Source organism: Carlito syrichta, unplaced genomic scaffold, assembly GCF_000164805.1.
Source record: "Carlito syrichta isolate Samal-C Ts95f unplaced genomic scaffold, Tarsius_syrichta-2.0.1 Scaffold304253, whole genome shotgun sequence".
Classification (NCBI taxonomy): domain Eukaryota; kingdom Metazoa; phylum Chordata; class Mammalia; order Primates; family Tarsiidae; genus Carlito; species Carlito syrichta.
Window position 1 is genome coordinate 464,511 of NW_007248349.1, and position 20,968 is coordinate 485,478.

The 20,968-nt window shown below is 39.9% G+C and overlaps 1 protein-coding gene across 1 annotated transcript in view; it reads right to left on the minus strand.

The window, feature by feature from the left end:
• HECTD4 (HECT domain E3 ubiquitin protein ligase 4) overlaps positions 1-20,968 on the minus strand; it is a 90,506-nt gene that overhangs the window by 59,036 nt on the left and 10,502 nt on the right. The window contains exons 8-24 of the mRNA XM_021713119.1: positions 20,001-20,089; positions 19,472-19,647; positions 16,940-17,075; positions 16,684-16,825; positions 16,427-16,593; positions 14,215-14,361; positions 13,423-13,607; positions 11,818-11,971; positions 9,933-10,213; positions 9,534-9,723; positions 8,198-8,279; positions 6,779-6,981; positions 5,958-6,093; positions 5,003-5,185; positions 4,369-4,533; positions 3,494-3,663; positions 2,468-2,583 (exon numbers count right to left, since the gene is read on the minus strand). Coding sequence (XP_021568794.1) covers positions 2,468-2,583; positions 3,494-3,663; positions 4,369-4,533; positions 5,003-5,185; positions 5,958-6,093; positions 6,779-6,981; positions 8,198-8,279; positions 9,534-9,723; positions 9,933-10,213; positions 11,818-11,971; positions 13,423-13,607; positions 14,215-14,361; positions 16,427-16,593; positions 16,684-16,825; positions 16,940-17,075; positions 19,472-19,647; positions 20,001-20,089 — 2,722 coding nt within the window. The remainder of the gene's footprint in view (positions 1-2,467; positions 2,584-3,493; positions 3,664-4,368; positions 4,534-5,002; positions 5,186-5,957; positions 6,094-6,778; positions 6,982-8,197; positions 8,280-9,533; positions 9,724-9,932; positions 10,214-11,817; positions 11,972-13,422; positions 13,608-14,214; positions 14,362-16,426; positions 16,594-16,683; positions 16,826-16,939; positions 17,076-19,471; positions 19,648-20,000; positions 20,090-20,968) is intronic.

Consider the following 20,968-nt stretch of genomic DNA (forward strand, 5'->3'; position numbering starts at 1 on the left):
CCCCCCCCCAAAAAAAAAATACAGAAGGCAATCAGGGCAAAACTGGGAGCCCTGTTTCTTCCAGTAAGGTCTGCTGGCCCCTGCATCATACTGCCTGGGCCCACCCTGGACTTACAATTATGACTTTTTGGTGGAGTTTGGGAAGCATTTTAACCATATTTGCCAGGGGTTCTTAGAAACTTACAAAGTTGGAGAACATCTGGTTCAGAGAATACATACATTAGGAAGCTGGGAGAAGAGAAAATAGTCAAAACTGGGAGACTGTAGCATCTGCAAAGTGTAAAATAATATTGAGAACCTTTTTGGTTTCTATGTGCCTTTTCTTCAGGTTCAAAAATCTGCTTCCAATGCTACTGCAACCAAGGGATCAGTTACCTTCTTGGGAATGTTTCTTCAAGGGCTAAGCTCTGTCATGTTATCTTCCTAGACCAAATGGAATTAGGTACTCTCCTCTTTAGAGAGAGAAGCTATAAAATTTAGATATGAGTGAGGTAATATTACAATGGCCAGGTCTGCTACTTAATTCACTTAGAAATGAAGTAAAATAATAGAAGAAATTGATTTAAATTATATTTTAAAATTTGAGTATCAATCTATTATTGCTTATAAGTATGATGACATTTTCATATATGAAATTTAAAAATTTAATATATTAAAAAAAATCACATAACTCTCTTTCCTCTGTCTAGCCCCTTCTCCTTGTATCTTGTTTATTAAGCAGCTTTTCTCCTGAGCATAGTGAGGCCTCCCTGTAGGCCACAAGACTCTACCACTGTGTTGCAAAGTGACCCAGAATAAGGGGTTTTTCTTTAATTTTTATGGGGAAATAACTCTAGAGTCAGCAAACTTGTATATTTACTTTAAGACTCAGAACTATTTCTGGTAACCCAATAAATGAGTTATTAGGGATTCTTAAACTTGACATAGGACACATAGGACACTCTTTCAGAATATAAATCAATGTGTAGAAGCTCATGATCGCTTTTGTGGTAGCAAATAAGCACTTCTCACACTCTTTTCAATTCTTTGTTATCACAGAGTTTTCTACTAGGAAAAATAGGCTTGGTAGGCTATGATCAAAGCCATTTGAGACTACAGCTCTAAATTATTACAAATCCTAACTTGTACATTAAGTACCAATATATGTTTCACACATCAAGACCTCTTCATAATACATATCAAAAAGGATACCCACAAACAGTCCCATAGAAAAGCAAGTTAAATGCCTGCTACAATCAGTCAAAATATGTCTTAGAAAGCAATCTAAGTTGAAAATATGAAAAATCAGAGGCAGCGAACTAAGGACCTACCAAATGTACAAAACTAAATGATGGGCAAAAAATTAGTCACATGTAATTTCACTGTAGAAGTCCAGCCAATTCCTTTTCCCCTGTTCTTTATTCTTAAAATCTCTCTGAGGTTCATTAATGGTTACTGGATCTTCTAGCTGGATATTCTTCTGAATCCAAGACACTACCCTTATCAGAATAAAGAGATTTGGAAAGTAAAAGTAGATATAGGAGACCTTTTTGTTTTGAGTCAGAGACTCACTCTGGTGCCCAGGTTGGAGTGCAGTGGCACGCTCACGGCCACCACAGCCTCAACTTGCTGGGCTCAGGCGATACTTCCGCCTTACCCTTCCAAGTAGACAGAACTACAGGTGCATGCTACCACACCTAGCTTATTTATTTGTTTGTTTGTTTGTTTGTTTGTTTGATTTATTGTAGAGACAAGGTCTCACCAAATTGCCCAGGCTGGTCTCGAACCCGCGGGTTCAGGCAATCCACTCACTTCGGCCTCCCAAAGCCCTGGGATTATAGGCTGAGCCACTGAGCCCGGCCTAAGAGTCCTTATTTTTTAGAGATACATACTCAAATATTTACAAATAAAATAAAATCTAGGATTAAAACTAATCCAGAAGGGTGTACACAGATAAAATAGGATCAGCTATGAGTTGACAACTGTTGGAACTGCATAGTCAAGACATGAGGGCTCCTTAGATTCATTTCCCAATTGTATTTTTTTGAATTTTTCCATAAACAAGTATGTGCATGCGCACATGTGCATGCACACACACACTCACACAAGGATGAATGTTAGTGCAGACTTTTGACTTTGAATTCTAGCGTAGCCAATGACAATAATCAGAATGTATATTCCAGTCCTAAGGACAGCTCATAAATAGTTCTGATAGAGAAATAAAGGCAACAAATTAATAAGAATAAAGAAAACACTCTGACATGGTCCTAAAGCTAAATTTCAAAATGCTGATTTCCTAACTAGTATAGACTTAAAGCTTCTTATTTACATTTCTAGATCTAGAATGAAAGTGAGGTGAGATAGGTGTCTTTAGCGCTCAGATGTTTGACATATGGTATGAGAACAGTTACAACAGGCCATTATCAAATTGCAAATGTGCTGACAAAACGCAATAAAATAGAGTGGTAAGGAAAGTAGAGGTACTTACCAGCACTACACTCCTGGGCTACTAGGTTAAGAACTTCAACAGCTGCTGGACATTGCTGTATGAATTCTTCACAAAATAAGCTGTCTTCTAAAAGCTGGGCCATGACCAGGCATGCTCTTAATGTTAAAAGATTTACAATATTTCAAAGTCATCAATGTTCATTCTCTAAAAAGTCAACTGTGAAAAATATTTCAATCAATTGTGTCCCCCAATTTACAGCAAGGTTCAAACTCCCCATTCCTTTTGCTTTTTTTCTGAGCTGGATTGTCTTAAAAATATATAAGGAATTTCTGTTTCCCCACACAGTAACTGCTGACACTGCATAGAAAATCAGAGTAGGGAAAAATGGTTGTCACCTCCACTAAATGAAGACACAAAAAGCCAGGTGAAAAGTCAGCCCTGTCACTTAAAAGCTTAGACTGTGATCTATGGGCAATTTTAGAACTCTGGAAGCAAGAGGGATCCAAAAGCTGGGAAAGTCTGCATGATGATCTCTCTCAGCCAATTCAACATGCAGACTAGAGCTTTCTGAGAAGTTCCATTTTCAAAAGAGAAACTTGTTGCTGCTGTTTAATGATAAATAAATGTATGTGTTTTTTTTTTTCTTTCTGACACTAACACCTGTGCACATGCCCTAGTTTTCCCATCATCAGTTTGGAAGGTGATAGACCAGATACATATCAATGTGGCCTGAACCATTTAAAAAGGTGGTAGAATTATTCCTGTGACAAAACAAAGTTCTCTGACCAAGGTAAATCGGTGAAGTCTTATGTACATGGAACATCACATTTCAATTGCTTATTTTTCTTAGGTGAACAGCTAATCTTTATTTTGAAGTGTAGAAACTGGGAAATGCAACAAACTATGGTAAACACAGTGCAAGAGAATGATTTCTGTTGCTCAGCTTGGCTTGAGTTTTAAACTGTGGACCCACTAAGCCAGAGGGGGAAGCAGCCCATCAAGGACCCCTGCTGGTGCTGGCCTGCACCACCTCAGCACATCAGGCAATCTGGGGACGGTGCTCACCTTGTCCTTATTTCAGCCAGGAGCCGAACGACTGCCATCACAGGAGCTGACCCATCTCCTGTTGCAGGAAGTGAGGTGTGAATAGAGAGACTTCCCTCCTGAGGAAGCAACATGGACTGGACTGCCTGTACTACCTTCTCAGTAATGGACAGTTTATGAAGAGGCAATGCCTGATGGCGGTGGGGGGCATGGCAGAAAGTTAAATTCAAGTAGTTAGTTTATAGGAAATGAGGGTGTTATTATTATCTGGAGTTAATTCTCAATTTTCAGTTAAAAAATAAAATCATCACACAAAGTTACAAACCATATCAAAACAATTAAAAATACACTGGAATATTGCTAGCCAACAAAGAAATAAATTTGGTCATCTAGATGAAAATTTTCACACAAATATTACTATTAAATAATTATAACCAACACATAAATATACATTGCAAGTAATATGGAAGATAATCAAGTTATTTGAGCATCTGTACTATGCATGTGCGTTTTATTTTATGTTATTTTTAGAGTTGGGTTCTCACTCTGTTGCTCAGGTTAGAGTGCAGTGGCATGATCACAGCTCACTGCAGCCTCGACCTCCTGGGCTTAAGCAATTCTGCGATCTCAGCCTCCCAAGTAGCTGGGACTACAGGCATACACCACCACACCTGGCTAATTTTTACATGTTTTTTTTTTTTTAGAGATGAGGTCTCACTATGTTGCCTGGGCTGGTCTTAAACTCCTACGCTCAAGCAGTCCTCTCACCTCGGCCTCCCAAAATGCTGGGATTACAGGCATGTGCCACCATGCCCAGACTGCATATGCATATTACTTGTTACAGTACAGTTACCATTTGCAGTGATATTTTATGAAGCATTTAAAAATCACCTTACCTCTGATCTTGGAACACAAAGTCTAGACAATGGAATAGTCAGTGTGTCTGACGCTTGCGAAGTCTTTCTACAGTCTATGGGTGGGAATCTGACTGTAGCTATACCTTCCTGTTCATTGATAGAAGCCACCACTCCAATGCTTCCTGATATTCCTCTACCTAAAACCTGGAGACAGAGATGGATTAGCACTACTGTGGAAGCAGCTGTCTCATCAGACAAGAGGAAAGAGTAAATGTATAGCTATCATTATTGACACCATAGGGGGAGTATATTATAATGCAGATTCCAAGCCCTGGCATGAATTATAATAATATGTCCTAAAACCTAATGGAAAGGTGATCATAACATGCTATCATCTCAAAATTTCAGTTCTAAGATTGGTATTATGACACTACTAAACACAAGTATTGTAATTAATATTATATTAATATTGCGTTAATATTTGAATAATGTACAGCACGGTGTGGATTTGAATTCAAGAATTTTTCAGATTCTTCATTAAGCTTGAGGAAACAGGTTGGTTTTTTTTTTTTTTGCAACTGGATAGATGATACTTGTGTTACAGATATCAATTAATCAATGGCTGTTTATACACAGGAGAAGCAATGACCTGGGGAAAACAGTGGCTGGTTACCTGAACTTCAGATCCTATCTTGATTGTCTCTTTGAAGCCTCCAAGTGCACACAGTGCGGCAACAGCCTGGCGTGCAATTCTCTGAAGTTTGGCAAGTTTCCTTCCACTGCTGCTGCCGTTTTCCAAAATGCTTTCTGCATATTTCCCCAATTGCGGAATGTACATCAGAGCCCGAGACAGAACCTAAATATAAGAAGCAGCCCATGCACTGGGAGTTAAAGCTTTGGTTGTTCTGATGCCACGGATAATGAAGTGTCTACAATAGTGCTGGGCCCCAAGTATTGAAGGAACTCTGGACATGGGAGGAACCAAAAACCTATCAGGTATGGTCAATGACATTTGTCCATATTTGTCTATGCAGTTGGACAAAAATGGAAATATATAACTAAAAAAACCTCTAAAATAAAACAAGTCATTTATCTGAAGGAAAGCCATCCCAGCATACTGGCTACTTGTCAACACTCAATTACCTTCAGGACATGTTATAGGGGGTTCACCTGAAAAGTGACTGTGGAATTGATTACAGATCTCTAGTTTCAGGCAACTGGACTACTGTGTCTACTGAAGACTGACTTACTGATGGGGCATTTAGGCAGTGTAAATCACGCAGAGGCCCCCTTGGACATAGTGAGTACACTTACCAAATCCAATAACCAGGCTGCGTGATCTCCTAATGTCAGTACCAATCTAACATAAGAAGAAACAAGGACTGTCATTCTTTCCCTGAGAATTCTGTCCTGTCTGCTACAAAATTAGAACCAGGAGTGATGGAAGATGTAGGTTAACAGAGTGGAAACTAGTAAATCAAAACCAATTCCAGGGAAAAAATGGTTAACAGGTCTATCTGATGAATTTGGGAAATTTCTCTTGACAAAAATGTTCCTTGCAGGGCATGATTCTAATTCTAATTAGCTTCCTTCTTATTTCCTCAGCTAAGTAGCAACACCGTACTAACCTTTTCTGCTGTTGTGGTCCATATTTGAGCAGCATTTGATTCGGGGGCCATTAGCAAGCTATGTAGCAAGGCGATCACTTCTGCAGCCATGCTGTTTGCCACGTGCCCACTGATGAAGGGTCGGACTGGATCAGTCCTGCAAGTGTCAGTGAGAAAAGTGTCAATGCCCAGTGACAGTGAAAAGTGCAGAAAAGTGGCTCTCAGGGTTAGCATCAGAGGGAACATTTTCTATTTTTACAAGAAAAACTGGATTTCCTTGACTGGGAAAATGGGAAGCTACATTATAAAGAATAAATAACTTCTGTCCTATTCTTTCATGGTATCTGATGAATCCTCTCAAATAGACCTCAGTCATGAGGATCGAGGAAACACCATATTACAGCTACTCCTGAATTGCAAACACAAAACACCTTGCAACATCTTCCCAGAAGCAACACTTAGCTGCCCCTTCTACCCTTAGAAAGAAGTTGATGCATTCAACTGGGGTGATGGAGATGTACTATTTGCAAGTAATAAAGGTAGCAAGATCAACATCTACTAATATTACTCAAAAACATCCTACAGCCATAAATGTCCTCTCAGCCAGGAGCACCTCCCTATTTTTCCATGACAACCTCAGACCTCTCCGGATGGTCATTACTCTCTGATGTACTCCCAGACTCTACTTTAAGAGCAATTACTACAACAGATGGGTCTGCTTAGCCCCCACTCCTGATTTCCCGCAGGTCAAGGGGTGGTAGAAAATGAAAACCCTAAAAACAAACCCATTACAAAGGAAATATGAGATGAGTGTGGACTGGTTTCACCTGTGGGAGTTTTACCTTGCAAGTTCAGAGTTCCTCTCTCGGCAAATGGAGGTTTGGGCAGTTTTCTTTTTGTCACCTGTGGATAATCCACTCACAGTCTCTGGGTTGACGGATTCCACAGGTGGCCCAACACTGACAATGAGGCCCGACTGTGCCCACTTAGTTGCTTTCCGAAGGGCAGCTGCAGCCTCTTCTGTAATCACTTCGCAACAGCCACCCTGGGGGTCAGTTTGGAGACAATTAGAATATTCATTTCACTCTTCCCAGCAATATACTTTTCAAATTTCTTTCCCTCCAATTATCAAACTAATTCAGCACACCCGCCCCCCCCCCTTTTATTTGAGTCAGGGTTTCACTCTGTCTCCCAGGCTGGAGTGCAATGGCACAATCACAGCTCACTGCAGCCTCAAAGTCCTGAGCTCAAGTGATCCTCCTGCCCTAGCCTCCCAGTAACCGGGACTATAGGTGTGTCCCACCACACCTGGCTAATTTTTTATTTTTTATTTTTTTGAAGAGATGAGTTCTTGCTATGTTGGCTAGGCTGGTCTCAAACTCCTGGGCTCAAGCAATCCTTCTTCCTTGGTCTCCCAAAGTGCTGGGATTACAGGCATGAGTCACTGCACACAGCCCAGGCTCATTTTTAAAAAAAATTCAAACATAAAATCTAGAGAGTTAAATTTCCATAAACATCACAGGCCCTCACCCAATCTGAGATAATTATTAGTTATCTAGTTAGTTATCATGTAAGTTCTGACATACATAATCCTGGGGTCCTATCACACACAGCTTTTCAATTTGCTTTTATCAATATTCAATATATCATGGACACTTTTCCATATTAGTATATATAGATCTACCTCATTATTTTTCATATTACACAGTATTTCATTATATGAATGTAACAATTTCTTTAACCAATCCCCTATCTATGGGCACATGGATTCCATTTTGTTTGTTTCTTAAACAAAACTGTGGAGAACGCACTGTCCTAACTCTACCTGCCTGACAGGTGAAAAATGATATGTCACTATTGTTTTTATTTCTTTCCTTTAATTGTGAGTCTGGGCATATTTTTATGTTTTTATGAGCTATTTGCCTGTAATTCTTATTATTTGTTATTCTCTTAGCAGCCTTTCACTTTTCAACTTCAAACTATTTCTAGGCTATAGAACTTTCTTAAAAGAGTTAAGAAAAAATTTCTAGGTAAAAATTAAAAGTTGTCGATTATATTTTAGCATTAATGACAAACCAATTTTACTAGTTCTCTTTAAAACCAGCTCCATTAAGCCACTGACTTTAATTTCTCACCCTGCCTCTTTGTAGAAACTTGAACTATCATTTTTTTCTGTTTTAAATTCCTCCTGGAAACCTACAGTATGGCAAACACTTTTCAATCATGGGTGTTATCGGAGGAGGTTTTCCCCTATGAGTTACCTTGGTCATGTCTCGATCCATCTTCACAACTTTCTCCATGTTGGCACCAGTACCAAGTCGGAAGGGCCGTCCTTCTGAGCTACTAAAAAAAGCAGGCAGAGAGAGGAGTAGACATTACAGGCACTGTCAAAGGTGGGCTGCACACCATGAAACCACTCAGCTACGATCAACCCCTCATTATACGCTAAAATTGACTTTTAAAATCCACAGTTAAAAAAAAAAACCACAGAAAGATGCTCAACCTTTCAAAAGGAAATGATTTATTATGCTTAATTATAGAACTTTAAGGGTCCAAAACAATTGCTGTTTTTAGAGTTGTAATGATATCTAAAAACTGTACATGAAAATGATGTACAAGTGAAATTGCTGAACAAAAATGACGATCTGAATCTAGAATAAAAGCAGAGCCTGGCCCACAAGAGGCATGCAGGACACTATCTAAATCCCCAAGTAAGGGAAACTTACAATAGCATAAATCTGGTACCTTGGGGTAAATGACTGGATCTTCCTTTCTTTTCCCTGACTCCTGAGATTGGCTCTCCAGAAAATCTTTCACCAAATTTGTACTATGATGTATTGCAAGGCCAGGAATATTTCTTGGAGATTTCTTCACCTAAGCTAAGACCCTGCTCGGTTAATGCTATTGTTCCATTAGTGCTTTTGGTTGCCATAATAGCAGACAAGAGATCCAATTATGAGGATGAAAACATCATCAGATCCTTTATTTGAAGAGAAGACTCTTCCATCTGAGCCATAAACACCTGTTCTGAATTCCCTTGTGCTATGTGGCAGACCTTCCCGTTGTCCTGGATCCCACTAATAAGGCCCCGTAGGTTTGTAATATTTAGACAATAATTATCTTTTTACTTCCTTCTTGAGTAAACATACCATTCATACTTCAATGAATTAAAGCTTTTTAAAAAAATGCCTTTCATTTCTCAGTCACACAATGTTATCCCGAAATTTACCAACAGCTGAAAGATGCCAATACCTGAAAACTAAATTGCATTATTCCTTCTCAAAGCCCAAGTCATACTGTAGCCTTCCCATAGATAATAATTCATTGTTAACATGGTTTTAGCTCTCTACTGAGTTTGGAGAGACAGTAGCCAGTTGTGGTTCAGGGCTTGGGTTCTGTGATCAGAGAGGCCTACATCTGTGATTCAGCGCTACCTCAGTTTCTTCATGTGTCACCACAGGGATCACAATTACAGTGTCTACCTGCTCAGGTTAAGAGAGCTGAGGCAGTCAATATATGTAAAGGGCTTACTTAGCACTGTGCCTGCGACATGGACAGTGTTTGATGACCTGTAACTATCACAATTATGTCAGTCACCTTAGTAATGGTTGGAGGACTTCATGGGATGACTGGTCTTCCCGCTTGTGGATGAATATAGAAAGCTTGCCATCCACTGCTTCACTCTCTTCTCCAGGATCTTTATCTCCTTTTAAGGAATTCTTGGGACTGGTTTTCGTCAACGTGGTGTCAGGCTCAGAAGCAGTTGGAGAAAGAACTGTCTGACATCCTTTAAGCAGAAAGCAAAGCCCATTCAGAAAAACAGCAGGGTTGTTTCAGCAGCTCTGCTATATGTGAAAAACTAAACTAGACTTGGTTTTGGAATCTTTCTCCCCTTCTGTCCCTTCTCTCTCTCTCTCTTTCATAACAGGAAGCAGAGGTGCAAGTGCCTAAAGAAGTGTGCATGGCAGTGCCATTCTCCTGTTCGGTGCTCCTCACCTGGAACCACATAATCTGCTAGCTTGGCCAAGAGTAAGGAGGCAATCTTGGAAGCTGGGTCACTGGGATCCTCCTGCTCACTGTTTAAGGAGGGGACGGAGTAGCTCCAAGGTGGGAGCTCCACATTTCCACAGTCTTCTACACTCATCAGTGGCAGCGCCGCCCGGCACAGCTGAAGAATAATAAGGACCAGCTTTGGAGATGGGCGTTGGTCAAGCAGCAGGGAGAGGAGTTTGGACACACAAGCTGGCTGGCTCAGGATGGCTTTACCTATGTGACTCCTGGAAGAAAAAGAAGAAAGGTAAACAACACTAGAAATGTTGATCTATAGACATTCAGAAGCAAGAGTTCCCCAAATGGAATAAACTGAAGAAATCAGATTTCATGAAGAAGACATGGATTTGCATTGTTTTGTTTTGAAAGAGGATTAAATTTTTTATAAATGGTTTATGAGACCAAACAAGGAATGTACTTAAAAAGAAAGATTTTTGAATATTTTCTCATCTCTGATGTTTACTTAATTGAGGTCCTATATTCAGAGTGATTCATGGAACACCAAGGCTTAGGAACCCAAACTAAGTCTTTCAGTTCTGTCATTTGCTCCTTCTTTTTTTGAGTTGGAGTCTCTGTCACCCAGGTTGGAGTGCAGTGGCATGCTCATGGCCACTGTAGCCTCGAGCTTCTGGGCTCAGGAGATACTTCTGCCTCAGCCTTCCTAGTAGCTAGAACTACAGGCTTATGTCACCACACCTGGCTAATTTTTCTTTATTTATTATAGAGACGAGATCTTTGCCAAGCTGGTCTCGAACCCCTGGGCTCAAGCAGTCCTCTTGCCTCGGCCTCCCAAAGTGTTAGAATTACAGGCGTGAGCCACTGAGCCCAGCATTTATTCTTTCTTAATGAGTGCTTCAAGGTCAAAGCTTGCTTATTCATTTTTATTTCATTTTATTTTATTTTTATTTTTTTGAGTTGGAGTCTCACTCTGTCGCCCAGACTGGAGTGCAGTGGCCACTCTGGCCACCACAGTCTCGACCTGCTGGGCTCTGGTGATCCTTCCGCCTCAGTCTTCCAAGTAGCTGGAACTACAGACATGTGCTACCATGCCCGGCTAATTTTTGATTGATTGTAGAGATGAGGTCTCACTAAGTTGCCCAGGCGGGTCTTGAATCCGAGGGCTCAGGCAATCCATTCACCTCAGTCTCCCAAGGCGTGGGATTACAGGCTGAGCTACCGAGCCTGGCTTCATTTTATTTTTTAAAATAGGGTTGGAGTTTCACTATGTTGCCTGGCTGATCCTGAACTCCTGGGCTCAAGCAATCCTCCTATCTTGGCCTCCCTAAGTGCTGGGATTATAGGTGTGAGCAACTTCAGCTGTACCACAGTGTTGTACAGACCTCGACCTTCTGGGATCTGCACAGCTGAACTTGTTATATTCCATAAGGAAGGCGTATAGAGTCCAACAGAAGCTGAAGGACACACAGTTGTATGTGGACAAGTTTTTATGGGCCTCATGGCTTCTACAGGAGCATATTAAACCACCACAGACTATTCTCATTTAAAGGCACAGTATGAGAAAGTGAGTTAATTACAGGCCCTGTCTTATTATTTTTTAATCTCACTATAATGAGGGTAAGATTTTTGGTTACTGAAAATAACTGCATCTACTTGAAAGGCTGGCAGCTGCTGCCAACAAGGTATTAAAGTAAATGATAACATATTATAACTATTCACCTAAACAATCTTTATCTTTAATTTTTCTTGAGCAGAATGTGTCAAAATGGCCTAGTAATTTAGATGTTTCAAAAGATAACCATCACCAAAAGGAATCACAATCATTCAAGAGGAAAGCTACTCCTCCCACAGCTCCAGGCTGGGTATTACATACCTTGAGAGATCATTGAGAAGACTAAGGACATCCTGGAGAGCATCGTTCCCAGCAGCCTGGTTGCCACAGCACTCAGTTGCTCGGGCAAGATGGTTAGTGAGAAGGCTGGACACCTGGCGGGCCAGACCTGAGTGCACAGCCTCTGTGGAGCCACCTTAAAGAAAGAAAAAGATCAGTGAAAATTCAAAGAAGCCATGTGGGTGTGGCCAGCCCTGCCCCTGACTAATTTTTCTTTATCTTGTTCAGTGTTTCACCAATCATCCAGTTGGCATCTCCTCAGTGGGTAATATATACACATAAAACAGATAACAGTTACTAAAGAAAATCATTCAATGTTGGGGGAGACATTACTCTAAATGAAAATAAAATATAATTGACCCATATGTAACAAAGGAACATACTTTGATTAACAGGAAAGAATCACTATTTTACTGGTGATGAAAACATGTGGGGTTTTCTTTTTTTTTGAATTGGAGTCTCACTCTGTCACCCAGGCTGGAGTGCAGTGGCATGAGCAGAGCCACTGTAGCCTTGACCTGCTGAGCTCAGGTGATCCTTCCGCCTCAGCCTTCCAAGTAATTGGAACTACAGGCACATGCCACCATGCCCATTTAATTTTTTGATTTATTATAGAGATGAGGTCTTGCCAAGTTGCCCAGGCTGGTCTTGAGCCCATGGACTCAGGCAAGCCCTTCCCCTCGGTCTCCCAAAGTGCATGAGCCACCGTGCCTGCACATGTTGATTTTTCAATACCTTCTTCTTCTCAAACACAATAATAGATTTTTCTGGATCCTTCCATATTCACATTCCAGAACCCTTCCACCCTAAGCATCCCTTGTAAAAGCCACAAAAAATCATTTATTTCATGAACTTCCCATGCTTTTGGGAGAGTCTAACAGCTGTTTGTTCTGCTTGAAAGTCCTCTTTGCCCTTCAAGGATAACTCACATGTCACCTTCTCTGGGAAGCTCTGCCTGATCCTTTGCACACAGCTGGTCTCTAGAAACTTCTACATTCTCATAGCACTTTATATCCACCTCTACTGTGGCACTGATTGCACTGTGTTTGTTCAGTGGTCTATTTCCCCTACCAGACTGAATTCTTAAAGGCAGGAACAATCCTTGTTCATCTCCTGCCTGACTGGCATATAATAGGCTCTCAAGACATTAAAATGCATAGTGAGTAAATAAATTATGCACACAAAGACCCGAGATGTTATAGGGAAATTTATCCTTCAAGTTTACCTTTTAAATTGGATTAGTCACTAAAAATATAATTTGGAAACATCACCTTGAAAATGCAACTGAGAAACCATTTCAAAAAAATATTTATTTGGACTTTTAGCAAGAAGATAATGGAAAATATCTTCTCAATTTTTGAGGCTACTGTACTCATCTGGGGACTAGGACATTTTTAGTGTCATAGGTAGCTATAAATTGTCGTAAAACCATACTACTGAAAAGGCCATCTTGAAATCAACTGGTTAAACTCATCTAATTATGTAATTTAATAGAGCCTTTCTCCTCCTTATACAGAGCAAAAGTGAAAAAAACTAGCACATCATTAGAAGAAATCAGTTAGCTCTAGAAGGAATCTGGCTTCTCACCTTCTTCTTTTTCCCACTCAACGCAGCGGTTAGCAAGCACCTGGAAGGCAGCCCAGGCCATGGTGGCTACCTTCTGCTTCTTGGTTTGTTTCTCACTGGAGCTGGACTCAGTTTGACTGCTCAAGCTACACAGACGATCCATGAGCTGAACAAGGCCACTGCGTACCAGACACTTCTCTTCGCTCCTGGCAAAGGGACATGGGTTGCACGACATAAACAGAACTGACCAACCCTCAGGAAACTCTCACGTGAGGTTCAGATTATCAAGGAGCATGCTGGTATAGTTCTTTGTCTACAACTTAGGATATTGCCATGTACATTTAAACACAAAACGATTTTCTTATAATGATTATTTATTTCATAAATAGGGAACTTCAAATTCTGATTTGTTCATACAGAACAGCAAAGTAAAAATTGATAGAATCAACTCAAGGTTACCATGATGGGAAAATTATATATTTTATTGTAAGGGGATTCAAAGAATGACTCCATAAATACTTGACATCTTCAAACTATTAAGTGACCTAATATGTAATTTCCTAGGGACCTTTTATTTTTCTTTGAACCTCCATATCTTTACAATGTAATATAATCCTAATGGCTGCATTTGGTCACACAGGAAGTCAATATAAGGAATTTACATAGAACCTCAGGTATCTATTAGAAGAAAAGCTTGTTTAGTTAGTCACTGGATAATCAAAGCAAAACTCCATTTTTTTAAATTAAAAAATACTTTTAATTGGTTGTGCTACAGCACAACTTGCATACAATAAATGGCACTTGCAGGCTTACCTGGTGTAAGGTATGGTACACAAGAGCCCAATGCTATTTGCACAAGCTATAGGGTAGCGAGCACACAAAGACACGACAGAGGTCATGGTCTCGCCGAAGGCTTCTTGGACCTGCTCAACCATTCCACCACATGTGAGTTCTTCAATTCTATGAAACAGAAACCAATGCTCAGACTTCCTGAATCATGTGAAGTATAGTGGCTGTGACTATGAGAGCAGATGAGTTCTTTTGAGAAACCCAGCATCTGGATGAATCCAGAACTGAAGGGATCTTGGAGAACATCTAGCTCAGTGATCCCCAAACCACACAAGACTGCTGGGCAGAACTTCTAGATGTGCCTCAAACACAATGATCCACCCTCAAGAAAAGTCTGGGAAATCCTGGGGTAGGGAAAGTGAAACAGGGTTCTCTACTGTGGGACTTTTCAGAGCCTTTAATAAGGCTGAAGTGCATTGCCTTAGAGCAGGGGAATGATATCCAACATTTCCCAAACTTATTTGATGATGAAACCAATTATTTGAGACACGTCTACAATCTCATGCAGCACTGAATCCTGTAAATGCAATTTTATTAGTGAGAAAACTAAGGCCCAAATGGATTAGCTAAGTGTCTTTTAAGTTCACACTTCAATTATTAGCAGAGTATGAGAGCCCATTGATATAAAATAAGACTTTCTCAATGTAAAAACATAACATAGGGCCATTTCTATAGCAATTAATATTAGTTGAAAATGGAAACTATTAGATTTATCTATAAAAATATGCAATGTAATATTTTTATAATAGCAAACATAATTAAATAAAACTAACCTAAGGTTTAAAAGTAGAGAATGGGTTAAAGGTTCACAAATATAAGGCAGTGCTATACAATCACTAAACACACTACAGGAGATATCTATGGCTAGAATAAAGACACTAAAATGTTAATAGATATTATCTTTAGGTGGTAGACTTATAGGAGGTTTTCGTTTTATTCTTTGGAATTTTCTGCATTTTTTTCAAGTTTCTGACAAATGACATTAATAATTGAGGGCAAAAGGAATAATGTTGCCAGTGTTATGGAGAAATTATTTTGGAATTAGGCTGTGGCAATAATGAGTGCTACTCACTGAATATTTCCTTCTGGATAATTTGTGGTTGGCTGACCACTGACCAGTTTGGCCAATGAGCCAGAGCTCTGACAAGGAGCCTGAGAGCTCTCAATAGTAGTCTCCTCCTCTCTGTAATTACTGTGAGCCAGGATGGACCCAGGATGAGTAACACCTAAAATTTTGTCTTTTAAGCCACAGAGATTTTGGAGTTCTTTCTAAAGAATAGCTTGATCCCTCCTGACTATCACAGAAATTTCTCAAGATACTCACTTTAGCTCTTAGTTAACACATTTTCCTCCAGCCACTGACACTATGACTGCTGAAGAACGACTAGGAGACACAACAGCCCCCAATATTTCCCATTCAGGGCTTGTAGAGAAATGCCTTTTCTATTTCTACTTAAAGATCTTCAAAGCCCAGTAGGCAACACGTATAGAAAAACTCCTCACAAATAAGCTATGTAACTTTCTTCAAAGTTAGTAGCTAAAATTATGTTCTTAGAAATTAATCCAGCAATAAGAGTCACTTAAAGTATACAAAAATGTAGGTAAAAGGATGTTGACTGAAGCATGGTTGTTAATGCAAAAGCAAGAAAGCAAAAAAGCAAGGAAGGAAGGAAGGAGAGAAAGGAAGAAAGAAAAACAACAAATGAACCTATGTGTTCATTAGTAGAGGATAAGTTAAATTAAAACAACAAATGTTCATCCATATAAGGGAGATTTATGAAGCTCTCAAAAATGCTAAACCAGACCTATATTGACATGAAAAGACAGATGAGCAAAGCAGCCATGGTTATAGGAAACCATGTATAACAATCTAAATTAGATTTAAAAATTACACATATACACACTTATGTGTACAAAGAGAATGATATAGCTGTTGATACAACAAGCTTTCAATGAGCAGAGTGGAGTCTGGGAGAAGATGTAAATCAAGAAGTTTTTACAAGCTGTAAATTCATTGAGTTTTTTGCAAAATCACATACTACTTCTATAAAAATATAATATTTTAAGAAAAACATTAGCAAATACCACTGCCTATGTTTTGGCCCCAAGAATAATCTTTGGAATGGCTTCTGCTCATTCTAGTCAGAACAGTATAAACCATCCTGTGACAACTGACCTGGGGCCGCCCTGAAGGACCATTGTCACGGGACCTACAAGATGCGTCACTCCTCCAACCCGTACAGCAGCCGTCAGCAGCTCCCGCATGTGCACCAGGGCCTGCTTGCGAGTGTTTCCCCGTCGCCACCTTGTCTGTGCAGCTAAAAGAAAGCTGCTGCTAGACACCTACAATGCAAGAGAAGGAGGACACCTGACTTCTGTAATTGTCACCAGACCCTCATGCTATTCATCTGTAGTCTGCAAAACGTGACATACAGCTTGGTCAGGGTTGGTGCCAATGAAAGCAAATAGCTGCCCCAGCAAGACACTGTAGGTAGGCTTGTCCCTGCTGTCCTCAATGGCCAACGATTGCAGAAGTGTAAAGGAGCTGCTACGGTGGCTGGTCACATGACGACGCCTAGGAAACACAGAACAGTTTTAGATAAGCAAAACAAGAAACATGCTCAGGAAGCCTGTTCTGATGGATGCATAGCTGCACGCGGGAATTCAACCCTGGCCCTTAGCCATTTACCTCTGATTTGCTCTAGTAAATTCCAAATCTTCATTACCAATCATTTCCAGGTCAGAAGGAGCAGACATGCTGCGAAGAAAAACAGGCTGTCGGACAGCATGAGATATCACCTTTGTTTCAGAAGCTGATTTACAAGCTGGAAAATAGAAATAAAAAAGCTAATATTTCTGCTATTTGATTTCTAAGTACTCACAGTAACAGCTACAGGTAACAGAGAACTTCCAAAGTCTAAGTGAATCTTTGCTTTCTATCAGAGTTCAGCCACCAATCAACTAACATAGCATGCTGATAGCCTTTAGGCCAATTTGTTAAACAAATATTAGGTTAAAAGTTATTTTAGCTTGAGAAATTAAAATATCTTTATAAAACTGTTTTTTCAAAGAAAGGTTGAAAAATTCATTTAATTTCATATCAGTGACCACTTCAACATAAGCATTCTAAAAATAAGAGGAGACCCAGAAAGTAATTTCTGGAAATACATATTTCTTTCCTTTTTTTTTTGGAGTCAGAATCTCATTCTGTTGACCAGGCTGGAGTGTAGTAGCATGATCATGGCTTACCACCGCCTTCCTGAGTTGCTGGGATTACAGACACACACAACCACACCTGGCTAATTGCTTTATTTTTGTAAAGATGAATCTTACTACGTTGCCAAGGATAGTCTCAAACTACTGGGTTCTAGTAATCCTCCCACCTCAGCCTCCCAAAGTGCTAGGATTATAGGTGTAAGCCACCACAACTCTCAGCTGACATATTTCTTAATTTAAATAAATCCAGATCCAATTTTTCAGAGATGGGCTTTATCGTTTCCTCCCCCTTAATCCTAGGTTTATTTAGCTGACTTACTGTCATATGGCAGTACCTCAGCTTTGATCATAGTTTATGAGAATAAATATGATATTGAACTAGAATTTGACTGGCTCTTCCTATAAGATATACTCCTTAAACCTATCCAGGGAAATAGTTGTTTTATTGAAGAATGTTTAATTGGAAAAAGATAAAACTACATGTAAAGACCAGCTAAAAAAAGATGTTGAGAAAGTAGATAAAAAGTCACTTTGTATATGTTTTAAGAGTGGTTAGATAACTTCAATCTAAACAAATTATAAATTTTGAAGATGTTATCTCTTGAGATACTACTGGCTCATTATCTCTGAGGTCAAAAACCTCTTGAAAGGCATCACTAGCCTTCCTGAGAAGTTACATCTATATATGAGACCTTTAATTCCTCAAGGGCTTATATGGCCAGGGATGTAATACGTACAGCAGACCACTCTGGTATGCGATTGTACTACACACACTCAGCACATGTCTCTCTCCTAAACCTGTATCTTTCTCTGAAATTCTCAGGGAGTGTTCTTCTATCGCTAGAGACCCTGGGAATCCTCCCAAATTTCTCATCCTAAGTGAGAGGAGCCTGGGATGACCAGTGGGGATGAAAACACATTTGCCTGTTCCATATGGACCCATCAGGCAATGGGACTAGACAACATGGACTCTTTAATTTAATAAACATGTTTATTCAACTTTTTATCTCAGGTTAAGAATGAAGACTTGTGAGCTATGCCATGCTATGGATCCTGACTTAGGTAAGAAGACTCATTGAATTTACTGAGAGATGTACTTTTAGGCTAACAATTAAAATGTAACCTAGAAGCTGGGCTCAGTGGCTCAGCCTGTAATTCCATGCCTTGGGAGTCTGAGGTGAGTGGATTGCCTGAGCCCGCGGGTTCGAGATCCGCCTGGGCAACTTGGCGAGACATCATCTCTACAATAAATCAAAAAATTAGCCGGGCATGGTAGCGCGAGCCTGTAGTTCCAGCTACTTGGAAGGCTGAGGTGGAAGGATCGCCGGAGTAAAGCAGGTCAAGGCTGCGGTGGCCAGGAGTGGCCACTGCACTCCATCTGGGCAACAGAGTGAGACTCCAACCCAAAAAAAAAAAAAAAATGTAACCTAGAGAAAGTTAATTTACAGAAGTCATGTTAGAAGGCTCCACATAATTACTAAAGATGAAATGCAAACTCAGCTTCAAGTAAAGAGGAAAAAATGATGCATTACAAGATTCAGTGTTGACTAATTATATATGTTACTGTGAAGGCCAGAATATACATGTCATTACCTCAACTATATAGAAATGCATGTCACTGGGCTCCTTAGATCCCCTGAGAAAACCTTAACAACACTGATGCTCAGTTAATTTACAAAACGCCACAGGAAGTTAATGAAAAGCATGTCTTAAGAGAAGTACAAGGTAAAGTTTAAAATGTTGAAGCCCGCCCCCCCCCCAGGAAAAACTCTGAAGAATTTTTTTTTTTTTTTTTAATTTATTGTAGAGATGAGGTCTCTCCCAGTTGCCCAGGCGGGTCTCGAACCCGCAGGCTCAGGCAATCCACTCACGTCGGCCTCCCAAAGTACTGGGATTACAGGTTGAGCCACTGAGCCCGGCCAGAATATTTTTTTTAAGTTGCTGATATATCTTTTATGAACAGACTAGGATTAAAAGCCTATAAAAGGCTATCTTTGAGGGGTACCTGGTGTTTCTGCAGGGGTCCCTGAAATGCTCCTTGTGAGGCTTGACTGGGCAGCAATGGTGACATGCAGCAACAGCTCAGCCCGGTTCATTAAACTCTTTACTAACGTCTTTGTTTTAGCCAGTGGGTGTGAAGGTTTCTGAATAAGAGAATTCACTTCTTGTAGGAACTTCTCCCTATAAAGAAAAACTGATGGGCATTTAGTTGTTCTTAAGTTTACCAAAAACAATTATAAAAATAAAATTACAAAGGATAGGAGAAGACAGAGGGGAAACTAAGCAAAAGTAACTTAACACTGCTTACCTTCCCTTTCCCCCATCAACTTTGAGTTCCTGTTTCTCAGTCTCAAACGCCTATGCTAACTTTTAAAGATTAAAATCAGAATTTCCAGTTTACCAAATGAGTTCCAACTCTAAAATATTTAGTGAACGCACATTTAAAAATATATCTATTAAGAGACTAGACCTTCACAATGTGTTTTGAGCACCAAGGTGATAAATTAGTCTTGATAGTTATTAGCATCACTAACCTCAGTGACAGAACCATGTTTTCAAGATCATTTCCATCAAAGGAGACTTCCTTCATTGAACACAAAAGTTCTAGCTCTTTCATTTTGTTCTAAAGAAGGAAAAATCAAGAAAAGATGGTATGCAGGATCTGCAAAAACCAAGTTTTACTGTACATATGTTAAAAGTAACAGAAAATTTCAGAGAAAAACCACCACCTTTGGTCCATATTTCAATGCTTCAAGCACATTTATAAATCATTAACATTTTAATGCTTAAAAATGGCATTGGCTACTTCCTGGGGATTTCCTCAGGGTTTATAGTAATAATTCTAACTGCCTGTTTTTTGCATTTTAAAGTTTGAAAGCATAGTTTGACAATAATGAGAACACCTTTTGATTTTTTATTTTATTTGTTTAATTATTTGAGTCAGGGTCTCACTCTGTCAACCAGGCAGGAGTGCAGTGGCCCAATCACGAATCACCACAGCCATGATTCCTGCGCTCAGGTGATCCTCCTGTCTCAGGCTTCTGAATATCTGGGACTATAGGGGCACACCACCATGCCCAGATAATTGTTTTTTAGAGACAAGGTCTTGCTATGTTGCCTGGCCGGTCTTGAATTCCCGAGCTCAAGCAGTACTCCTGCATTGGCCTCCCTAAGTGCAGAGATTACAAGCATGAGTCACTGCACCCAGTCAGATTTTTAAAATAAAACTATTAATCAGTTAAAAAACAATTTAGGAGTCTCTGAATAGCTGAACATAAGGCAGTTTCTGGAGGGTGGGGTACCCAGGGAGGGCATGAACGCTCCATACCCCTTCCCCCATACCTCACCCTACAAGTCTTTCCATTTAAGTGAGCTGGTTCCACCCTGAAGGCAATATGGTGTCATTTGTTAAATTTAAATAAATACACTTAATGAGTATTTAGTTGTTTTTTTTTGAGTTGGAGTCTCACTCTGTCACCCAGACTGGAGTGCAGTGGCTGCT